Source organism: Saimiri boliviensis, chromosome 1, assembly GCF_048565385.1.
Source record: "Saimiri boliviensis isolate mSaiBol1 chromosome 1, mSaiBol1.pri, whole genome shotgun sequence".
NCBI classification, from domain to species: Eukaryota; Metazoa; Chordata; class Mammalia; order Primates; family Cebidae; genus Saimiri; species Saimiri boliviensis.
Window position 1 is genome coordinate 141,694,522 of NC_133449.1, and position 25,109 is coordinate 141,719,630.

Sequence of the window (25,109 nt, forward strand, 5' to 3'; positions counted from 1 at the left end):
CATAAGATCATGTATTACGTGTCGAGCACTTGCTGTGTGCTCGGCTAAACTCTAAGCCATCATTATCTCCATTTTACAAAAAGGGAAACTGAGGCTTAGGTTGAGGACTCTCAAGGTCATACACTTAACGGCCTAGATCCATTGAACCTGGGTCTGAAGTGCACCCACATCTGTGTTTTTTCCAGTGTGCCTTCTGAAGGAATAACCGCTTTTGGTTTTTGCCGTCTTGACTAGAAGCGGAGATTTCTCTCCATACCCCTCCCCGAACCTGGATTAAGCCTCCATTGGTTTTTATTTTTCCGTAATCTGAGTTGACCTTGACGCCAGAAGGTCTCAAAGTGACCCCCCCTTTTTTTTGTCATTGACTCATTGTTTTGTCACCCTCTTTCTTAACCCTTCAAGCCTGTTTTAATCTTCAAGCCTGTTGCATTAGATCTCATTTTAAAAATTATCTTTCAGATCATGGTGCAACTAATTTTTTTTTAAATTAAGGAAACAGGATAGACTTTTTAAAAAAAATTAAACTAAATTTATTGAAGTGTAATGTAAACACATAAATTGTGCGCATCTAAAATGTACATTTTGATGAGTTTTGAAGTATTCTTCCATGTGAAGACATAGAGCATTTCCATCACTCTAAAAAGCTTACTTTCCCTTTACAGTCATTCTCTCCCTAACCCCAGGCAACTAGTGATATGCAGCCACTAAAGATTGGTTTGAAGCTTTGATTTTTTTTTTCTTTTTTTGTATGTTTGATCAATTTATTTTGAGCAACAGATTAATGATTTTGTAAAAGTTCATTTCTATTTCTCTGAAGCAAATATACTAGTGAAATATTTTTTCAGTGAATTTGGGGCCTAGGTCTGCATCTTGATTTTTAATTCTGAATACTTTTAAAATTTAAAAGTTTCCCCTAAAGAACATTATTATTATTATTATTTTGAGACAGAGTCTTGTGTGCCCAGGCCAGAGTGCAGTGGCGCAGTATTGGTTGACTGCAACCTCTGTCTGCTGGGCTCAAGCGATTCTCCTGCCTCACCCTCCTGAGTAGCTGGGATTACAGTCGCACACCGCCATGGGTGGCTAATTTTTTTGGTATTTTTAGTAGCGACAGGGTTTCCCCATGTTGGTTAGGCTGGTTTCAAACTCCTGACCTCATGATCCACCCATCTCGGCCTTCCAAAGTGCTGGGATTACAGGCGTGAGCCACCACACCTGGCAAGAACATCATTTTTTTCTTTTCTTTTTTTGAGATGGAGTTTCGGTCTTGTTATCAAGGCTGGCGTGCAATGACGTGATTTCGGCTCACCGCAACCTCCACCTCCACCTCCACCTCCTGGGTTCAAGCAATTCTCCTGCCTCAGCCTCCCAAGTAGCTGGGACTACAGGCGTGCGCCACCATGCCCAGCTTACTTTTTGTATTTTTTTTTTTTTTTTTTTGAGGTGGAGTTTGACTTGTTACCCAGGCTGGAGTGCAATGGCGCGATCTCGGCTCACCGCAACCTCCGCCTCCTGGGTTCAGGCAATTCTCCTGCCTCAGCCTCCTGAGTAGCTGGGATTACAGGCAATGCCCAGCTAATTTTTTGTATTTTTAGTAGAGACGGGGTTTCACCATGTTGGCCAGGACGGTCTCGATCTCTTGACCTCGTATTCCACCCGCCTCGGCCTCCCAAAGTGCTGGGATTACAGGCTTGAGCCACCGCGCCCGGCTAACTTTTTGTATTTTTAATAGAGACGGGGTTTCACCTTGTTGACCAAGATGGTCTCCATCTCTTGACCTCGTGATCCACCCGCCTTGGCCTCCCAGAATGCTGGGATTATAGGCGTGAGCCACCGCGCCCGGCCGCAAGAACATCATTTTTAATCAATCTTACTAGTGGACAGTAATTTAACAACTCAAAATTTAGTAACTTCTTGCATTCGTATGGTGTGTGGCATTTTATGCTTTTAAAAGTGCTTTCCCATTATTTCATCTTCAAAACACTAGTCGAGGGTGACTTTGATAGGAGTGATTTTTATTTTAACAGAGGTACAAGTAACAGGTTCAGAGAGATCCAGATCATACAATTGATAGTAGCAGATTTGACAGATCCCTTGATTTCTCTTGTTGGCATAGCATTACTTCAAAATTCTAGCCTTAGCTATGACTTTTAGTACTTGCTTCGTAATAAGTTTTATGCTAAAGCATGGTTCATAATGGGTAGAAAATCATGTTTTTCCAACTGGGCACAGTGGCTTATGCCTATAATCCCAGCACTTTGGGAGGCAGAGGTGGGCGGATCACCTGAGGTCAGGAGTTCGAGACCAGCCTGGGCAACATGACAAAACCTCATCTCTACTAAATATATGAAAATTAGCCAGGCATGATGGTTCCTGTAATCCCAGCTACTTGGGAGGCTGAGATAGGAGAATAGCTTGAACCTGGTGGGTGGAGGCTGCAGTGAGCTGAGATGGCACCACTGCACTCCAGCCTGGGCAACGCAACAAGACTGTGTCTCAAGAAAAGGGAAAAAAAAAAAAAAGAAAATAATGTTTTTCATTTGTGGTTTTATTTTCTCCAAATTTCTTCTTGACTGATCAGTTTCTTCTTGCATATACAAGCCAAAGTGAATGTACTTTGTTTTTTTTACACAAAAGGTAGCATACTATGCACACTGATCTGTGTCTTGCTTTTTTCACTTAACTGTATCTCAGCAATCTTTCCATAGCAATAACTGGCATCCCTCCTCCTCCTTCACCACAGCTGCATAGGATATATTATATGGATCATAATTTATTTAAGCAGTATCCTATTGATAAACATTTGGATTTATCAATATTTTGCTGTCACATTTTTTTCTTTAAATTAACTTAATTGAAATCAAATGTAGGGACAATAAAATGTACAGATTTTGAATGTAGAGTTTAATGAGTTTTGACAAATGTCTCATCTGTATAATCAGCATCACAATCAATATACAGTCATGGGTCACTTCACAATGAGGACACATTCTGAGAACTGCATCATTAGGTGATTTTATCCCTTTACGAATATGATAGAGTGTACTTAATACAAACCTGGGTGGCATAGCCTACTACCCACCTCAGCTGTATGATACGGCCTCTTGTTCCTAGACTATAAACCTGTATAAACCTGCAGGCTGTTGTGACACACTAGCAAGTATTTGTGCATCTAAACATGGAAAAGGTGCAATAAAAATATGATATTATAATCTTAGGGGAACGCTATCATATATATGGCCCGTTGTTGACCATATTATGTGGCACATGACTATAGAACATTTCTACCAGTGTTGTCCCCATTCACATTGATTTTATTTCTAACACTATAGTAGGTACTCTTCTGTCTAGCTTATTTTGCTCAGTAGATCTGTGAGATTCATCTGTTTTTTTTGTTATCAGTGATTTGTAACTTCTAATTTCATTGTGTGAATATACCTACATTTGTTTATCCATTCACCTGTTGATTGACATTTGGGTTGTCTCCAGTTTGGGGCTATTATGAATAAAACTGCTGGTAACTTTCATGTACAAATCTTTAGGTGGACCTAGGTATGTATTCCTCCTGGGCAAATACCTACTAGTAAAATTGCTAGGAGTGAGATTATTAGGTTATTTTTCTATTTAACTTTTTAAGCTACTGCCAGAGCATTTCCCGAAGTGTTTATATCATTTTATACTCCCACCACATGTAGGTTTTCCAGTTTTTTCACATCTTCATTGACACATTGTAATCGTTAGTCATTTTACTTTTTGCCATTCTAATGGGTGTGTGTTGGCCAGGTGTGGTGGCTCACGCCTCTAATCCCAGCACTTTGGGAGGCTGAGGTGAGTGGATCACCTGAGGTCAAGAGTTCGAGGCCAGCCTGGCCAACATGGAGAAACCTCATCTCTTCTAAGAATACAAAAATTAGCCGGGTGTGGTGGTGTGTGCCTGTACTCTTAGCTACTTGGGAGGCTGAGGCAGGAGAATTGCTTGAACCTGGGAGGTGAAGGTTGCAGTGAGCCGAGATTGTGCCACTGCATGCCAGCCTGGGTGCCAGAGCAAGACTCTACCTCAAAAAAAAAAAAAAAAAAAAAGCCATTGTAATGGTTGTGGAATGGTATATAACTGTGGTTTTAACTCGCATTTTCCTGATGACTAATGATGTTGTATCTTTCCATGGGCTTATTGGCCCTTTACATATGTCTTTTTGTGAAGTATCTGTTTAATTTTGCCCTTTTAAAAATTGGGTTGTTATTACTGACTTGAAAGCATTTTTTCTAGTGCTGGATGTTGGCTTTGAGGTCCAAGTGTCTGGCTGAGGTTTCTACTTTACCACTTAATAGTTGTGGAACCTTGTGGAAATAAGCTCTGTAAAGGCCCTTTCTCATCTGTAAAATGGAGATAATAGCCCATACTTCACAGGGTAGTTGTAGTTGTGACAAGTAATTTAAATAGTTTATATATAGACTTATGGCATATTACCTGGCCTAAAGAACTCAGTCAATGTTAGTGATTATTTTTGTTTTTAAAACAAAATTGCATTGTTTTTTGCAGCATCTTTTGAGTGCCAAGTGGCAAGTGCTTTGAAGGATTGAAAGATAAATTAGATGACTTGGATTTGCAGGGAAGATCTGTGTACAAGTAATTGTCATGTGAGGTAGAGAGTGGCCTGGCCTTAAGACTGCTGAGAATGCAGGCTCTATTTGGTACAATCCTAGGGTATTTCTTGAAAGCTTTGGAGTTTGACTAATAATTCCTGCTGTATTTCTCCAAGGCTCGTCAAAAGGAAGTTCAGTTTGATTGTTGCTTGCCCAGTTGAATTAACATTACAATTAAATTAATTAATTTTTGAGAGGGATTCTCACTCTCTCCCAGGCTAGAGTGCAGTGGCGCAGTCTCAGCTAATTACAACCTCTGCCTCGCGGGTTCAAGCAATTCTCCTGCCTCAACTTCCCAAGTAGCTGGGATTATGGGCACCTGCCCGGCTAATTTTTAGGTGTTTTTAATATAGACAGGGTTTCACTATGTTGATGAGGCTAGTCTCGAACTCCTGACCTCAGATGATCCTCCGGTCTCAGCCTCCCAAAGTGCTGGGATTACAGGAGTGAGCCATTGTGCCTGGCCTAACATTATAATTTTATAGAAATAATGTTCTCTGCCAAGAGTGGTTCCAAGTGGTTAGTTCTAGGGAAGGTGAAAGATGAGGCAGAATTTAACTTCTAGCACTTTCATTTATTTATTCATTTCACACAGGGGCATGGCATGCACTCACACTTGTGTTCGCACTTGTGAGCAGTTTGTGTGCTCACTCCCTAGGTTCCGTTATGTTCCAGGTACCATGCTGTGTTCTAAAACAGCCATGAATGGGACAGATGTGGTCTCTATTCCCAATGGAATTTATCTAGTCTGATAGAGAAGAAAGATATTACATAAATAATTGCAATTGTGATACATAAATACCATGAAGGTACCTATGGAGTTGTGAGAATCAATGCAGTGGGACCTGATTGGGTGGGGATAAGGATGTGAAGGTATGTTTAGATCTATAGACCTGAACTTCAGACCCTGCTAAGGTTATACCATTCTATTTTTTTTTTTTTTTTTTTTTTTGAGATGGATTTTCACTCTTGTTACCCATGCTAGAGTGCAGTGGCACGATCTCGGCTCACCGCAACCTCCGCCTTCTGGGTTCAAGCAATTCTCCTGCCTCAGCCTCCCGAGTAGCTGGGACTACAGGCATGTGCCACCATGCCCAGCTACTTTTGTATTTTTAGTAGAGATGGGGGTTTCACCATTTTGACCAGGATGGTCTCGATCTCTTGACCTTGTGATCCACCTGCCTCGGCCTCCCAAAGTGCTGGGATTATAGGCGTGAGCCACTGCGCCCGGCCGAGGTTATACCATTCTTGGCAGCCTGCTAGTTTGTCTCTCTTAGGCTACAGCCTTTTCTTTTTTTTTTTTTTTCTTTCTTTTTTTTGAGACAGAGTCTTGCTTTGTCACCCAGGCTGGAGTGCAGTGGTGCAACCTCAGCTCACTGCAACCTCTGCCTCCCAGCTTCAAGCGATTCTCCTGCCTTAGCCTCCTGAGTAGCTGAGATTACAGGGGCACGCCACCATACCTGGCTAATTTTTTTCGTATTTTTAGTAGAGACAGGGTTTCCTCATATTGGCCAGGCTGGTCTCGAACTCCTGACCTCGTGATCCACCTACCTCAACCTCCTAAAATGCTAGGATTACAGGCATGAGCCAACGAGCCACTGTGCCTGGCCAGCCAGTGACAGCCTTTTCTTATCAGGCTCATTCTAATCCAGATGCAAGTACCTATAGACCTGTACCATTTCCTCCAGTTCACCCCCAGGTCTGCTATCTTTCTCTGCCCTGCAGACTGTTTTTTAGGAAGTAGTTTTTGTCTTCTCCAAAATTTAGCCTCCATGTTTTATTTTGATGAGGTAATGTGTTTGGCTAGAGGACTCTTTTTTCATCACCAGTCCTAATTTTGCACTTCCTTAATCTTAATGTTTCTAGATTTCCTTTTCCAAGTCATGTGGTCTCTAGTATATCTCCATTGTTATATTTTTATTACATCAGTATGGAATTTCCACCCACAGAAAATTTGTGTAATTTTTTTTTCTAATAAGATTTTTATTCCGTAACTGTCATTTTTCATATTCTCCTCTTTTCTGCCCATAAGTCCCCTATTTCCATAGAATTAGTAATCTGGAAGCATTACTTTCCATGAGGAATTTGTCCTCTTTCTTCTGTTGAAATACAGATTTTCTGTCTGCTCTCCAGTAAACTTAGTAAAGTAAACAAAACTAAGGAAAAGTCAGTTGATTTCCCCTCCTCCTATCACATATTCTTTGGACAGCTGAACTGGATAAAATTTTTCACAGGAGGACATTACGAAATTTCCGTAGTAGCTGTAACGTATTTCAACTTTATTATTATTGCTTGACTTAGATAGAAATGAATAGATCACAATCTTTGTTTTATCTCTTTTGGCAGTTTATAATCTTGGTTGTAGTATAGTTTATTTGAAACATTCATTTGTAATATTGTGTAACTGCATACATAATATTAAGTAGACACAGAGTCCATTAGTGTTAAAGTACAAAGGCTATTCAGGTCGGATGAACCTTTTTTTTTGCAAATTCATGTGAAATGTAAATACAAAGCAAATCCTAGAAAAAAAATGGGAAATATCTACTGTCTTATTAGGGTTACTTAATAAAAAGCAAGGAGGAATTTTTGAGTGTCTAATAGATTTGAATAGTATAAACAACTAAACTAGATTACTGAGCATAATCCCCCATATACTTCTGTCTTGTTTTGTTATGACTCAGACAAAAGCATATTTTTAGTTTATGTTAATCATAGATATATAAACCTAGTTTTACTCTCTTTTTTTTTTTGAGACAGAGTTTCACTCTTGTTGCCCAGGCTGGAGTGCAGTGGCACGCGATCTCAGCTCATTGCAACCTCTGTCTTGCAGGTTCAAGCGATTCTCCTGCTTCAGCCTCCCAAGTAGCTGAGATTATAGGCATGCGCCACCACGCCTGGGTAATTTTGTATTTTTGGTAGAAACGGGGTTTCTTCATGTTGGTCAGGCTGGTCTCGAACTCTTGACCTCAGGTGATCCTCCTGCCTCAGCCCTCCAAAGTGCTGGGATTACAGGTGTGAGCCGCCACACCTGGCAATTTCATTCATTTTTTTTTTTTTTTTGAGACGGAGTTTCGCTCTTGTTACCCAGGCTGGAGTGCAATGGCGCGATCTTGGCTCACCGCAACCTCTGCCTCCTGGGTTCAGGCAATTCTCCTGCCTCAGCCTCCTGAGTAGCTGGGATTACAGGCACGCGCCACCAAGCCCAGCTAATTTTTTGTATTTTTAGTAGAGACGGGGTTTCACTATGTTGGCCAGGATGGTCTCGATCTCTTTTTTTTTTTTTTTTTGAGATGGAGTTTCGCTCTTGTTACCCAGGCTGGAGTGCAATGGCGCGATCTCAGCTCACTGCAACCTCCGCCTCCTGGGTTCAGGCAATTCTCCTGCCTCAGCCTCCTGAGTAGCTGGGATTACAGGCACGCGCCACCATGCCCAGCTAATTTTTTGTATTTTTAGTAGAGACGGGGTTTCACCATGTTGACCAGGATGGTCTCGATCTCTTGACCTCGTGATCCACCCGCCTCGGCCTCCCAAAGTGCTGGGATTACAGGCGTGAGCCACCGTGCCCGGCCCGGTCTCGATCTCTTGACCTCATGATCCACCCACCTCAGCCTCCCAAAGTGCTGGGATGACAGGCTTGAGCCACCGCGCCCGGCAATTTCATTCATTTTTAAGGGTGAATAATATTTTATGTATATACCACATTTTGCCTATCCATCTGTTTATGGGCGTGGGTTGTCTACCATTTGACTATTGTGAACAATGCTTCAGTGAGCATTGGCGTACAAGTCTCTGTTTGAATCTGTTTTTAATTAATTTGGACATATCTAAGAGTGGAATTGTTGGGTCATATGGTAATTCTGTGTTTGGCTTTTTGAGGAACCTCCAAACTGTTTCCCACAGCAGCTACACTATTTTATATTCCCACCAGCAATGTATGAATATCCCATTTTTTCATATATATTTTTTATTGTAGCCATCCTAGCAGGTGTAAAGTGGTGTCTCATGGTTTGACTGTTTATTTGCTTTTTTTTGTTGGTGTGGGGTGTCCCTTTCTGACATAATTCATTTCCTTAATGACTACTGATAATTGCACATTTTTTCATCTTATTGGTTATTTGTATATATTCTTTGGAGAAATGTCTACTAGAGTTCTTTGCCTTTTTAAAAATTTGAATGTGAGAAGAAGGAGAGAGAGAGAGAGCTCTTTACCCACTTTTAAGTTGGATCATGTTTGTTAGGTTACAGTTCTTTATATAGTCTAGATATTATTCCTTGATTAGATATATGATTTGCAGTTATTTTCTCACATTCTGTAAATTGTGTTTTTACTCTTGATGTCCTTTGATGCTAAAAAGTTTTCATTTTGATGGAGTCCAGTGTATCTTTTTGTTGTTGTTGTTGCCCATGCTTTTGTGGTATCATATCTAAGACTCCATTGCCAATCTCAAGGTCATGAACATTTACCCTTATGTTTTCTCTAAGAGTTTTATGATTTTAGCTTTTATATTTAGGTTGTTGATCCATTTTGAGTCAATTGTTTTTAATATGGTATGGGGTAGGGGTTCAGCTTCTTTCTTTCGCATGTGAAAATCCAGTTTCCCAGCATCATTTGTTGAAAAGGCTGTTCTTTTCTCCACTGAATGGACTTGGCATCCTTGTGAAAAATCAACTGGGAACTGGGCATGGTGTTGAGCACCTGTAGTCCCAGCTACTCAGGTGAGTGATGCCAGAGGATTGCTTCAGGCCATCAGTTGGATACTGTAGCATGCAATAATTGTGTCTGTGAATAGCCACTGTACTCCTGCTTGAGCAATGTAGCAAGACCCCATCTCTCATGGACTCAAGTGATACATCCATCTTGGCCTCCCAGTGCTGAGATTACAGGCATGAGCCACTGCATCCAGGCTCTGAGTTTTTCTTTTTTTAATTGTGAAAGGGTGTTGTGGTTTTTTGTTTTCTTTTGAGAGAGGGTCATGCTCTGTCACCCACACCAGAATGCAGATTACACGGCTCACTGCAGCCTTGACCTGGGCTCAAGTAGTCCTTCCACTTTAGCTCTCAAGTAGCTGGGACTATGGTTGTGCACCACCATGCCTGGTTAGGTTTATTTTTTATTTTACTTTTTGTAGAGATGAGGCCTCACTATGTTGCCCAGGCTGTTCTTGAACTCCTGGCCTTAAGTGATCATCCTGCTTTAGCCTCTTAAAGTGTTGGGATTACAGGCATGAGCCACCGCACCTGGCGTTAAACTGATTCTTGAAGACTGTTGTCCACTTGTAAGCACATTACTTGATTGTGTGGATTGGGCTTCCATCCAAAATATTGCCTGAAGAAGGTATTCTGCAGCTAGAACAATTTGAAAAGTCTGCCTTGTGTCTAATCTTACTGATTACGTATTCAGGTGTCTCTTCTTTACAAATGTTAATTGCATGATTTTTAAGAAATATTTTTTAAAAACTGTAGTAGAAAAATATACCAAGCCTCAAAGCAATTTCAACCAACTTTGACTAAGTCAATGCATTTGTGAAACCACCATCCAAGTTGAGAAAGAATAGTGCTAGGACACTAGAAATGCTCCTTCCCAATCAAGACCCCTCACTTCCACAAGGTAACTATCCTGACTTCTAACTCTGAACGCCTTTTTTGTATAATATACTACATACGTAATACACTTCTTATATATATGTATTTATTAATATATGTAGTTAATTATTTTAAATGTAACAAGCACCTGTTAACTCACTATCCAAAATGAAAATTAAGATCTTAACCATAAGGCCTGGCGTGGTGGCTCATGCCTGTAATCCCAGCACCTTCAGAGGCCAAGGCGGGTGAATCACTTGAGGTCAGGAGTTTGAGACCAGCCTGGCCAACATGGCAAAACCCTGTGACTTCACTAATACTACAAAAATGAGCCAGGCATGGTGGTGCCTGCCTGTAATCCCAGCTACTGAGGAGGCTGAGGCATGAAAATCGCTTGAACCTGGGAGTGTTGGAGGTTACAGAGAGCAGAAATTGTGCCACTGCACTCCTGCCTGGGTGACAGAGTGAAACTGTGTCTCAAGAAAAACAAGACTGGCCGGGTGCGGTGTCTCACACCTGTAATCCCAGCACTTTGGGAGGCCGAGAAGGGTGGATCACGAGGTCAAGAGATCGAGACCATTCTGGTCAACATGGTGAAACCCCGTCTCTACTAAAAATACAAAAAATTAGCTGGGCATGGTGGCACGTGCCTGTAATCCCAGCTACTCAGGAGGCTGAGGCAGGAGAATTGCCTGAACCCAGGAGGCGGAGGTTGCAGTGAGCCGAGATCGCGCCGTTGCACTCCAGCCTGGGTAACAAGAGCGAAACTCCGTCTCAAAAAAAAAAAAAAGAAAAACAAGACCTTAACCATAACCTGGATCTAATCAAATGCTCTTTTACCTATGATTTTCTCTAGCCTCTTTCCTACTTCCTGCCTCCCAAAATAACCATCACTCTTGATTCATTATTTCCATCCTTTTCCTAGTTTTATAGCATCTAGATATATTCCTAAAAAGTATGTATATATAAATATTACATTTCTATTTTTAATCGTATTTTGCTTAAACATTTATATTGTGGTAGAAACATAGCATGATACCTGTATTTTTATTTTTATTTTTAGACACTCTCACTCTGTCACCCAGGCTGGAGTGGAGTGGTGTGATCTCTGTTCACTATAACCTCTGCCTCCTGGGTTCAATTGATTTTCTTGCTCCAACCTCCTGAGTAGCTGGAATTACAGGTGCGCACCACCACACCCACCTAATTTTTGTATTTTCAGTAGAGATGAGATTTCGCCATGTTGGCCAGGCTGGTCTCAAACTCCAACCTCAAGTGATCCGCCCGCCTTGGCCTCCCAAAGTACTGGGATTACAGGTGTGAGCTGAAATCTACCATTTAAACGCTTTTTTTTGAAGACAGGGTCTTGCTCTGTCACTCAGGCTGGAGTGTAGTGGTGTGATCATAGCTCATTGTAGCCTCAAATTCCTTGGCTCATGCAATCTTCCTGCCTCAGCCTCCCAAGTAGCTGGGACTACAGGTGTGCACCACCACACCTGGATTTCTTTATTTTTAATAGAGGTGGGGGTCTTCCCGTGTTGCCCAGGCTGGCCTCCAACCCCTGGCCTCTGGTGATTCTCCTGCCTCAGCCTACCAAACTCTGGGGATTATAGGCCCGAACCACTGTACCTCCCCCATCTTAAACTTTTTTTTTTTTTTTGAGACAGAGTTTTGCTTTTGTTGCCCAGGCTGGAGTGCGATGGCGCGATCTCAGCTCACCGCAACCTCTGCTTCCTGGGTTAAAGCAAGTCTCCTGTCTCAGCCTCCCAAGTAGCTGGAATTACAGGCACCCACCACCATGTCCAGATAATTTTTTTGTATTTTTAGTAGAGATGGGATTTCTCAATGTTGGTCAGGCTGGTCTTGAACTCCTGACCTCAAGTGATCCACCCACCTTGGCCTCCCAAAGTGCTAGGGTTACAGGCGTGAGCCACTGTGCCCAGCCAAACATTTTTAAGTGTACAATTAGATTGTACACTTAAAAAATTAAAACTTAATTTAAAAAATTAAATATTGAATATGGTTGTGAATCAGATCTCCAGAACTTTTACATCTTGCAAAAATGAGACTATACTCATTAAACAAATTCCCTTTCATTCCTTCCCCCAGTACCTGGTAATCACATTCTACTTGTGATTTTGAATGTGTTTCTATGAATTTGACTACTTGACATACTTTCTGTATTTTTGAGATTTAGCCATAAGATATCACTGTAGGAAGTGAACATACTTGTATCATCACCATCTGGTCCTTCGTCCCTAGAGGTACCCACTATATTACCGTAACAGCATAAGTAAATTCATTTTGCCTGTTTTTGAACTTTGAACATTTTTCTTTTCTTTTCTTTCTTTTTTTTTTTGAGACGGAGTTTTGCTCTTGTTGCCCAAGCTGGAGTGCAATGGTGCTGTCTTGGCTCACTGCAACCTCTGCCTCCAGGGTTTAAGTGATTCTCCCACCTCACCCTCCTAAGTAGCTGGAGTTACAGGCATGTGCCACCACGCCCAGCTAATTTTTTGTATTTTTAGTAGAGACCGGGTTTTACCATGTTGGCCAGGCTGGTCTTGAACTCCTGACCTCAGGTGATCCACCCACCTCAGCCTCCCAAAGTGCTGGGATTACAGGCATGAACCACTGTGCCCAGCCTGTTTGAACTTTTTATAAATGGAAATTTCACAGTATATATTCTTTTGTGTCTAGTTTCTTCACTTCAACATGTTGCATTCTTATGTGTTGTGTATGTGGCAGTGGTTCATTCTTTTTCATTGCAGATTAGGATTTCGTTGTATGATTATATCTCAATTTATACATACTCTGCTGTAGACAATTGAGCTATTTCCAGTTTGGGACTGCAATAATAATGCTGCTATGGCCGTATGTGTGTAAATACATGTATTTATTACATATTTGAGTATATTTTTAGGAGATCTCATTTGATTTTTTTTTAAAGAGATAGCATCTCATGTTGTCCAGGCTGGTCATGAACTCCTGGGCTCAAGCAATCCTCCCACCTCAGCCTCCCAAAGTGCTGGGATTACAGGCATAAGCTACCGTGCCTGGCCCTCGTTTGATTTTTTTTTTTCTCACTTGATTTTTTTAGTGGAAATTTTTTATTGAGATAATTGTAGATTCATAAGTAATTGTAAGAAATGATCCTTTGTACTCTTCTCCCAGTTGTAACATTTTGCAAGACTTTAGTACGATATCATAACCAGGATATTTACAGTAATACCATCGACAGATATTATTCTGATTTCTCCAGTTTTACTTCTCTTTGATTTGTTTCTTTTTTTTTTTTTTTTTTTTTTGAGACGGAGTTTCGCTCTTGTTACCCAGGCTGGAGTGCAATGGCACGATCTCGGCTCACCGCAACCTCCGCCTCCTGGGTTCAGGCAATTCTCCTGCCTCAGCCTCCTGAGTAGCTGGGATTACAGGCACGCGCCACCATGTCCAGCTACTTTTTTGTATTTTTAGTAGAGACGGGGTTTCACCATGTTGACCAGGATGGTCTCGATCTCCTGACCTCGTGATCCACCCGCCTCGGCCTCCCAAAGTGCTGGGATTACAGGCTTGAGCCACCGCGCCCGGCTGATTTGTTTCTTAAAGAGAAAATGAGATGGTTTAATTTGTAGTCAGAAGTGATTTCTTCTTGATTACAGTGCTCATTATGCAAATTTCATCTACCTGTTGTTACAGAAATGGTGTCCTGCCACTTCCCAGGACGTTTGCTCCAGACAGAAAAGTTCCTGTGCAAACCTTACTTACATGTCTGCCAGAAGTTGCTCTCTCTGCCTTCTTATAACGTTATGTAAACTCTAATCCAGAATATCTGGGGTCTTTAGTTCAAATGACTGGACACATAGAATATAGAAACTGATTTTCTTCAGTGGGTTTGATAATTTTCTCAACTCCATATCGAGAATTTCCCATTACTTAACCTGTCTTTGATGATCCTGAAAGTTCCCTTGATGGAAAATAGATCTAGCAGTATGTCACGGTCGCTAATTTTCTCTGGATAATATTAAAATATATTGAAGGTTTGCTATGTCTCCTGACCCTGGATAATCAGTCTGAAAGAGTTTGTTTGAATGAAATTTTCACACATTTGCTCTTTATGTCATTCTGTAGGCTCGAAATGAACAATACAGGGAGATTCATTTTGCTCATCTATCGTTCCTAAATTTTTGGTAATGAAAATTATTACTTTTGTAAAGATAATTATATAAATACTAATACAATTAAATATAAAAATGCAGGGTACTTGAATCTCAAGAAAATAGGCACTTTTACTGTGATTATAAGACTGCACATAATAATTAGTTATAATTAATAAGGCTTTTTCTTTTTTTGTTTACATGAAATCTTTTAGAAAATAATGCTTTTTCAGCCGGGTGCGGTAGCTCAAGCCTGTAATCCCAGAACTTTGGGAGGCCGAGACGGGTGGATCATGAGGTCAAGAGACCGAGACCATCCTGGTCAACATGGTGAAACCCCGTCTCTACTAAAAATACAAAAAATTAGCTGGGCATGGTGGCACGTGCCTGTAATCCCAGCTACTCAGGAGACTGAGGCAGGAGAACTGCCTGAACCCAGGAGGCAGAGGTTGAGGTGAGCCGAGATCGCGCCATTGCACTCCAGCCTGGGTAACAAGAGCGAAACTCCGTCTCAATCAATCAATCAATCAATCAATCAATCAATGCAGGGTACTTGAATCTCAAGAAAATAGGCACTTACTGTGATTAAAAGACTGCACATAATAATTAGTTATAATTAATAAGGCTTTTTCTTTTTTTGTTTACGTGAAATCTTTTAGAAAATAATGCTTTTTCAGCCGGGTGCGGTGGCTCAAGCCTGTAATCCCAGCACTTTGGGAGGCCGAGGCGGGTGGATCACGAGGTCAAGAGATCGAGACCGTCCTGGTCAACGTGGTGAAACCCCGTCTCTACTAAAAATACAAAAAATTAGCTGGGCATGGTGGCGCGTGCCTGTAATCCCAGCTACTCAGGAGGCTGAGGCAGGAGAATTGCCTGAACCCAGGAGGCGGAGGTTGCGGTGAGCCGAGATTGCGCCATTGCACTCCAGCCTGGGTAACAAGAGCGAAACTCTGTCTCAAAAAAAAAAAAAAGAAAAGATGCTTTTTCAAAGATTGAATTTTGGTAAACATTTATGTTATAATTTGCTTAAGTTTTCCTTTTTCTCTGCTTCTCATTTCTAGAGTCACCAGAAGGAAAATATAAAACATTTTTTAAAGGGCTCTTTCCCTCTAAATCAGACGTCCCCAAACTTTTTACACAGGGGCCAGTTCACTGTCCCTCAGACCATTGGAGGGCCGCCACATACTGTGCTCCTCTCACTGACAACCAATGAAAGAGGTGCCCCTTCCTGAAGTGCGGCGGTGGGGTGGGGGGGGCGGATAAATGGCCTCAGGGGGCCGCCGAGGGCTGTAGTTTGGGGACCCTGCTCTAAATCATCAAGCACATACTCTTCATTTTTTCTGGTTTCAGGCATAAAGGGAAACCCAGCTCAGATAAGAATGATCCTTGCTGCATGCTCAGTGGCTCATGTATCTTTCTTTTACAATTACTATTATTTTTAATTATTAAATATTTATTTTTATTTTTTTTTAGAAACAAGATTTCTGTTGCCCAGGCTGCAGTGCAGTGGCGCCACAGCCTTGAATTCCTTGGCTCCTAGGTGGTCCTCCTAATTCAGCTTCCTCAGCAGCCAAGACTACAGGCGTGAGCCACCATGCCTGGATAGTTTTTAAATTTTTTTGTGGAGAACGGGGTCTTGCTTGGTTGCTCAGGTTGGTCTTGAATTCCTGGCCACAAGCAATCTTCCTGCCTTGGCCTCCCAAAGTGTTGGGATTACAGGTGAGCCACTGTGCCTAGCCATCCTTTTTTTTTTTTTTTTTTTTTCAATTCTAAGACGCTCCAGCTCAAACATAAGTTAGCAGGTTAAAGGCCACTCCAAGTTCTGGTAGAGCTAATCTTTATTGCTTGGTCTTCAAAAATAGAAGTTTGTAACTATTTTTTTTTTTTTTTTTTGAGACAGAGCCTTGCTCTGTCACCCAGGCTGGAATGCAGTAGTACAGTCTTGGCTCACTGCAGCCTTGGCTTCCCAGGTTCTAGTGGTTTTTCCCAGTAGCTGGGATTACAGGCGAGTGCCACCATGCCTGGCTAGTTTTTGTACTTTTAGTGGAGACAGGGTTTCACGGTGTTGGCCAGGCTGGTCTCAAACTCCTAGCCTTAAGTGATGCACCCTCTTCGGCCTCGCAAAGAGCTGGGATTACAGGCATGAGACACTGTACTTGGCCTTGTAACTCCTGTTTGAACATATCTTCAAAGTGAAGGTCTTTGACCATGAGCTTTTCTTTGACATCATCTAGTGTCCGCTGGTGACCCATTAGCTCCAAAACTTTCTGCTTTGTCTTGGAAGCTTTGCTGGTGTTTGTGGGCATGGCCATGGCTGCTCTGGTCATCCGTTCAGGCCTCATTGTTTATTGGTCAGTTGCCATTAACTTGACCCAGAATCACAGTAAATTCTCTGAAGCCCAAGTACATTGAGGAAATACCAGGATGCAGAACTCATTCAGGGTGCATCTAATGTGAGAAGTTTGGTAACTTGCTGCAGCATAGGCTTAAAACTAGAGGGTCAGCCGGGTGCAGTGGGTCACACTTGTAATCCCAGCACTTTGGAAGGCTGAGCCAGGAGGATCACCCAAGGTCAGGAGTTCGAGACCAGCCTGGCCAACATGGTGAAATCCTATGTCTACTAAAAGCACAAAAATTAGCCAGATGTGGGGGGGGGGGGGGCGCCTGTAATCCCAACTACTTGGGAGCCTGAGGCAGGAGAATCTTTTGAACCCGGGAGGCGGAGGTTGCAGTGAGCCGGGATAGTGCCATTGCACTCCAGCCTGGGTGACACAGCAAGACTGTCTCATAAACAAACAGAAACAGAAAACCAGAGGGTCCCTGGAAATAGGACCTTGGTTGCAACAATGCCTGAGTATGTTATGTTGATCCATCTACCAGTAAGAATCACAGGGATGATGTTTGTTATATTTCCTTTCATCATGTCTGAAAGCATAGTGGGAGAAAGCGGTGATATTTTTATCCTCTGGGTTGTTGATGTAATATTTTTATGTCAAGAAAAGACTTTTTGGGAGTGTAATTTCCATTTTCCCTAAAGACTCTGCTTAAAATTAGGACATAACTGTCAAATACTTAGTCCTGTGAGCTTCTTGTTGCTCTGTAGCAGGGTGAACATGTAGTGGCAGATCATGTCTGAGAAGAAGCAAATGATAAATATGGGCAGGACCCTCCAGAAGCTGATGCTGGAGTTGAACAGTAGCTGCTATCCTCTGGTCAGAGAGCTGGTCTGGCTTCCTCTCCTGGGGTGCTGAGGCTCTTCTTTGGGTTCTTCTCAAGGCCTTCTCATGCCCCTCAGCCTGGGCACTATCTTGGCCTAGGACTGTCTAGGACCCTGCCACAGCCTTAGGCTTAGTGGACTGCTTCCAGTTCCTCCAGCTGCAGTGTCAGTGGCCCGCTGCAGCCCTGCATCCATTCAATTTTTCACTAATGATTCCTGAAGACTACAGAGTTCTAAACAGAAACTAAGAGCTCCCTGATGTCTTTTTGCTTGTTGTAAGCCATCTCTATTAAGATTACATTTTAGAATGAAAGTTGTTAAATCAAAGGATTTTGTTTGATCACTCTTACGTCCACTTGCTTCAGTTAAAAAAAAAAAAGCAGGCTATAAAACATTAGGTGCATAGGAATTCACTTTGTGGAACACAAAGAACTTTTATTTGTCACTACCTACCACACAAAGTAGTAAGGATTCAATAAAAAATTGTAGACTAATGGCTGAAATGATTGAAAGAATACGTAGGAAAAATGAAATTTTACACACCAAATTGTTAACTGCACTTATTTCTGTTCCAGAGACTCTAGTTGATTATTCTTTTTTCTAAATTTACCACAGTGAATACATAAGTTTTACTTAATGTTTTTAAAAAGTGTTGGGCTTTCTCTTGTTGTTTATAAGTGGTGAGAGATTGATGAAAGTGAAAGTACTTTGTAGAAAGAACTGTGTAGCAAGTTATAAATTCAGTCATTCCCTGAAACAAAGCTTCTAAGGAGTTCTGTTGCCCTTTTACTCTGAAAGGCAACACAATAGTTGGGATGTGTCAAAAGGAAAAAAATGTCTTCCATAGTTTAGGTACATAGAACAAATTGGGACATAATTCCAGAACTGATGACTTAGTTCCACAACAAAGAACACATCTGAGAGGCTTCAGATCTAATAACAAATGAATAGTGGCTGTCTTTCTCTTGCTTTAAAATAGCATGCTTAAATACTGGGTTGTGAGACCCATTCACTGGGTGGAGACCTTTTCAGAGAGAAAAATAAAAGTTATCCTTATCCTCAGGGAGCTCATAGGCAAATGACTATCACTGGGTAGTAACACTTAAGAGTTTTTATACTTCAGTTGAATTAATATTTATTTAAAATAGGAATGATAATTTATTCCTGCTGAAATTGTTATAAAAAGTAAGGAAAAAGCATTACTTAATATTTCAAAAATACAAATTTAGATAATATAAATTCTAAATTTGCTAATTGTAAGTAAATGTTTTTTAAGTCAAGGACTGTACTAAATATAATTTTACAAAATGATTTATTTTCTTTTTTTTGTCATCAGTCTCTTTTTATTTAATTAAATTAATTAATTAATTTACTTATTTATTTATTTTTATAAGGTGGAGTTTCACCATGATGGCCAGGCTGGTCTTGAACTCCTGACCTCAGGTGATCCTCCCACCTCGGCCTCCCAAAGTGCTAAGATTACAGGCGTGAGCCACAGTGCCTGGCCAGTTCTTTTATTTTTTTTTTGAGATGGAGTTTCGCTCTTGTTACCCAGGCTGGAGTGCAATGGCGCGATCTCAGCTCACTGCAACCTCCGCCTCCTGGGTTCAGGCAATTCTCCTGCCTCAGCCTCCTGAGTAGCTGGGATTACAGGCATGCGCCACCATGCCCAGCTAATTTTTTGTGTGTGTTTTTAGTAGAGACGGGGTTTCACCATGTTAACCAGGGTGGTCTCGATCTTTTGACCTTGTGATCCACCCGTCTCGGCCTCCCAAAGTGCTGGGATTACAGGCTTGAGCCACTGTGCCTGGCCCCAAAATGGTTTATTTTCTGAGTAAGTAATGCTTTACTTGGCAAAACAATTTCAGAAGAGTATATGGTAAAAGTCTTCCTTCTACCCTGCCTCCCAGCCACCAGGTTCTTTCACCATTTCCAGAGATATTTTATGCATGTGTAAGCATATATGTATCTTCATTTAAAAATCATAGATGGTATTATATTATGCCTACTATACCTTGCTGTTCTGGAGTACAAAGTGTTTTATATGCTTATCTCTTTTAACATGTACAATAGTTGTCACGACAGGTACTCTTGTTAATATTCCCATTTTGACATTTCAATTTCTTAATAACTTGTGCAGGGTCACATAGCTGATAGTTATAGAATCTACTTCCTGAGGCACTACTTATTTATTTAGTTAACTTATTTATTCATTTATTTTGAGTCAGAGTCTCGCTCTTTTGCCCAGGCTGGTGTGCAGTGGTGTGATCTTGGTTCACTGCAACCTCCCCTTCCCAGGTTTAAGTGATTCTCCTGCCTCAGCCTCCTGAGTAGCTGGGACTACAGGTGTGCACCACCACGCCCAGCACTTTTTGTATTTCTAGTACAGGCAGAGTTTCACCAAGTTGGCGAGGCTGATTTCAAACTCCTGACCTCAAGTGATCTGCCTGCCTCAGCCTCCTGAAGTGCTAGGATTATAGACATGAGCCACTGAGCCTAGCCTAGTTACCTTTTTAATTTTAAACAATTTCATACCTACAGAAAAGTTGTAAGAATAGAATAAAGAATTACATATGCCCTTTGCCTGGATTCCTCAGTCAGGTTTCTGCAGCTATCTCAATAATATTGGCAAAGGAACCAACCTAGAATCACACATTGTTCCCAGTTGCCATGTCTCTCTAGCCTCCTTCAATATGAAACAGTTTCTTCACTCTTTATTTGATTTTCATGACCATGGTATCTTTGGAGATCACAGGCCAGACCTGTCCAGAGAGATTTTGTAGAATATTTCTAAATTTGTGATTGTCCATATTTCCTCACAGTTACCCCCATATTGGGCATTTTTGACAACAGTACCACAGAAGTTATGCTATGTTCTTCCCATTGCATCCTATCAGGCAGCACCTAATGTTAATTTGTTCTATTATTTCTATTAAAGGAAAAAAGGGGTATGGGAAAGTAACTTGTTGGTTTGCTTTTCAGAGAACCCTTGGTTCAGCAAGTATCTTTTCCTTTTAGCACCCTGGAGGAGAAGAGGTTCTGCTGGAACAAGCTGGTGTAGATGCAAGTGAGAGCTTTGAAGATGTAGGACACTCCTCTGATGCCAGAGAAATGCTAAAGCAGTACTATATTGGTGATATCCATCCGGTAAGAACTATCACAGCTAGGAGCCCTTATGTAGAGAAAACTACTGAACAGCTGTGGAACAGGATGAAGAAATGAATTGTTGGCAGTGTGTGGTAGCTCATACCTGTAATCCCAGCACTTTGGGAGGCTGAGGCAGGCAGATCACTTGAGGTCAGGAGTTTGAGCCCAGCATGGCCAACATGGTGAAACCCCACCTCCACTAAAAAAATAAAAGAATTAGCTGGGTGTGGTGGTACACATTGTAATTCCAGCTATTTGGAGGCTGAGGCACAAGAATTGCTTGAACCTGGGAGGTGGAGGTTGAAGTGAGCAAAGATTGCACCACTGCACTCCAGCTTGGGTGACAGAACAAGACTCCATTTCAAAAAAAAAAAAAGAATTATTAAAATGAAAATTCATTCAACCTAGCCATCAGGGTAAATTTTCTCCAAAATTGTCTAGTCTTAACTGTGCTAGGATATAGCTTCTTTGCCAGGTAGCACATGTAATATCTCTAAAAAGCTAAGGGAACTGGTTTTGGATTATTTTATGTGTTGATTCATTTTTGTAATGCAGTTAATAACACCTCTACCTAAAATAGTGGTTTGCTTTTGTAAGCTCCTTGCTAAAGGTAGTAATTATGGACTTTAACACTATCCATATATGCCTTTCTAACGAGGGACCCTGATATGCTCACAGTAGGGGTCAGTATCTTTTTATAGATCCTTAAGTCTCCCAGGGAAATTCACTGTCACCAGAATATAGTCTCATGTTCCAAAGTTAGAAGCAAGCATATAGTAAGAGTTCATTTGGATATGTCTTAAAATATTTGTTTTTCTTTTTTTTAACAGAATGACCTTAAACCTGAAAATGGTAGCAAGGTAAGAAGTCACTGGTTTGTTTTGTGTTTTTATATTTGTTTATTCAAGTAGAACTGCTTTTTGAAACATTTTTCTTAACAAGGGTTACGAAAAAGTAAAAGTATTTACTTTTTCCCCAAGCAAAAATCCTATTTTTCGGGAATTTGGACTCAGTATCATTTCAGGAAAAAAAGAATAGCTGAGTATTGAACAGTAGGAAACATTTTGCCAACGCTTCTGTATGCTTTTTTTTAAAAAAAATTGAAACTCCAAAACTATGCTCTGTATGATTTTGAAAGAAATTAGTTTATGGGTTCAGTTGTAGCAAAATGTCTTACTTTTACATTATATACAACAGGTGATAATAATTGTTACTGTGTTGGAAAAAAATAATTGCAAAGTTATTTCGTTTCTCATAGGTTATCTTTATCTGTAATACAGAGGCCTTTCTATCCTTATTTTCCAAATTTAATTCTTTTATCCTATAGGATCAAATAGGCCCATACCCTTCCCAATTACTTAGTAATACAGTGAAAACAAAAGACTAAGTATTTGAGTGTTTGAAAACTTTAATGTGTACTGCACTGCATACGAGGAAGAAAGAAAATATGGAACCATTTTCTGCCTCCCACATGCTAGGTGGTTCATCTCACTTATTTCCTAACAAGTTTCCTTAACTTCTGTCCTTCAGATAGCTATTACACAGATAGCTGTTAAACTGTTGTAAAGGAACAACAGTTTAGGTGCTACTTAGAGTATATGAAAGTGATGCTGCCTCTCTCCCCTCTTCCTTCTCCTTGCTGCTCGCTTCCATTCCTCGCTGAGCTGGAATTACTGAATAGGTTTGACACAGCAATTAAAGTTGGCCTAGACACAAGAATTCTATCAACTCAAGAGATTGCTTGCTTAACAATGTCTGCCATCTGTTGCCCTGCAATCCAGAGTGTTTGTGTAAATTAACTCTTCCATCTTGCTAGACTGCTACTCTGAGCTATTGAATTGTTTCTGAAAAAAGGAATGAAATGGTTCTTTAAATTTGTGACAACTGTTGGTTTTTTGCCCTCTTCTCCTAACACATGTATTATCCATTCTTGAATCCTTAAAAAAAAATAGTTTAGAACCGTATTTTGTTAAAAAAAAAAAAAAAAAGTTCCCTCCTGTCTCCAGCTCAGTCTCTTAGTTCCTCTTCCCTGGAGGTAACCAGCCATTATTTTTTGTTGTTGCTTACTCTTTTTTTTTTTCTATTTTTTTTTTTTTTTTTTTTTTTTTGAGACAGAGTTTCACTCTTGTTACCCAGGCTGGAGTGCAATGGCGCGATCTCGGCTCACCGCAACCTCCGCCTCCTGGGTTCAGGCAATTCTCCTGCCTCAGCCTCCTGAGTAGCTGGGATTACAGGCACGCGCCACCATGCCCAGCTAATTTTTTTGTATTTTTAGTAGAGACGGGGTTTCACCATGTTGACCAGGATGGTCTCGATCTCTTGACCTCATGATCCACCCGCCTCGGCCTCCCAAAGTGCTGGGATTACAGGTTTGAGCCACCGCGCCCGGCCTGTTGTTTACTCTTAACTTGCGTTATTAAGGTAAAATTTGAACTAAGCATGGCCTTGATTAGTATATTGAACATGTCCAGAAAATACCACTCCCAGAGGTCAACATCTGCTTCAAGGGATAAGGAGCTGTAACTCATTTCTGCACAGCAACTAGGAGAGCATCTTTTATATTAAAACAATAGAAAAAATATTTTTGCAATTACAGTGTCTAGAACTCTACAAATTGCTTCTTGTTGCTGTTTTTCTTTCCTGGTAGTATAGTTAGGACCATTCTTAGGAATGTAGAACAGTGTTCCCAAAGTTCTGTTCTTGTGTCACCTCAATTGGAATCCCTTGGCATGTATATTAAAATGTATATGAAATGTTTATTTCTTGGGCTTCAACTCCTGCTGATTCGGAATCTCTGGAGACAGGGTTTCAGAATTTGCAATTTAGGTAATCTAGGTGATAAATAGGTAGCTAAGCCCAAACTTTTTGCTGAATGGTATGACCATATTTTCATTTGAAAACTTAGGAAAATTTAATTCTCTTCTGTGTAAGCATTATCTGCTTTTTATAGGCCAAAGAATTAGAGATTTTTTTTTAGCTGAATTAAAACCATTGAGCCATCCAGGTGCAGTGGCTTGTGCCTGTTATCCCTACACTTGGGAGGCGGAGGTGGGAGGATCACTTGAGCCCAGCAGTTGGAGACTGCCTGGCCAACATGGTGAGACTCTGTCCCCTGTCTCTGTTTTTCACAAATCATAAAATTAGCTGGGCATGATAGTATGTGCCTGTAGTCCCAACTACTGGGGAGGCTGAGGCTGGAAGACAGCTTGAGCCCAGGAATTTGAAGCTGCAGTGAGCTGTGGTCACACCATTGCCCTTCTGTCTGGGTAACACAATATGACCCCATCTCAAAAAAAAACAAAAAACAAAAAAACCCAAAAAACTATTAAGCCTTAGATTTTTTGGTAAGAAATATAGAATAAGAAAGCACTTAAGCTCACCAAGTTCTATAATAATTTGGAAGTCTCCAAATGTAGTTTAGCTCCTTCCTATCTGGGTTAAAAAGTGACTAAAGGCAGTGTGTTTTCAGTCCTGTTTTCCTCATGTTGCTGTACTCAAGGACTATGTCTTCATTAAGTGGAGAGTCTGGCTATTGTGTTTCTAGTCACTGTGCTCTACTTCAGGCAGGCAAGAAAAGCCTTTTGGAACATTTTCAAGACCACCTACATAGGTTTTTATAGAGCTATATTCCAACCTGACTTCAGTTCCAGGAAGAAATTCTTGCTCTCTCAGATTTATTTCTTACAGAGGTTTAAATAGGCACTTGGTGTCTAGGATGTAGGTGTCTCTTTTCTTCATATTTTGTCTCTGGTTTAAACATTCATCATTCAGAAATGGAAGTGGAGTTCATTTCATTGGTTACCTTCCTTCTCTTGGCCCAGCGTTTCTGAATCTTTATGAAGAAGTAATTTTTTAAAGTCTAATTAAAAGGTATCTTCAGCCTGTGGGAGAGAGCTTTCATTTCCATTTTCCTTCTTCTCCTTTCCTCTATTTCTCCATGTCTCTTCTACCTACACAGCCCCATAACTATTCCCTGTCTGAACCATACCTTCCCTATTGCCCCCCAAAAAAGAAACACTCAAAAATGTTGCTATTCCAGAGTATAAGTCAGTAATCATTCCCTAATTCTTTTAGAAAACACCTTTCGTATTACTTTTATAACACAGGTAAATAATTAATGGTCACCATTGTTTTATTGTTAGATGGATAGTACCTGAGTTGAAGGCCCAGAATTATTATACTAAAACTTAAAGGCTTAAAAACGTAAAGATCTGGCAACAGATGTTTTTCTTACCTGCTTCAATCAAAAATAACGAACTAGAATTAAAAACCATTTGTCTTTGTGAATCTCTTTCTTGCTGGGACATGCTGAAAGCTGTCAGTCTTCTACTTATATTTGACTTAACATTTTTCTGGTCTGTTTT

The 25,109-nt window shown here is 40.8% G+C and overlaps 1 protein-coding gene across 1 annotated transcript in view; it reads left to right on the top strand.

Annotated features, from left to right (window-relative positions):
- Positions 1 to 25,109, top strand: part of CYB5B (cytochrome b5 type B) — a 41,097-nt gene that overhangs the window by 471 nt on the left and 15,517 nt on the right. The window contains exons 2-3 of the mRNA XM_003939972.3: positions 20,617 to 20,745; positions 21,576 to 21,605. Of these exons, the coding sequence (XP_003940021.1) occupies positions 20,617 to 20,745; positions 21,576 to 21,605 (159 nt within the window). The remainder of the gene's footprint in view (positions 1 to 20,616; positions 20,746 to 21,575; positions 21,606 to 25,109) is intronic.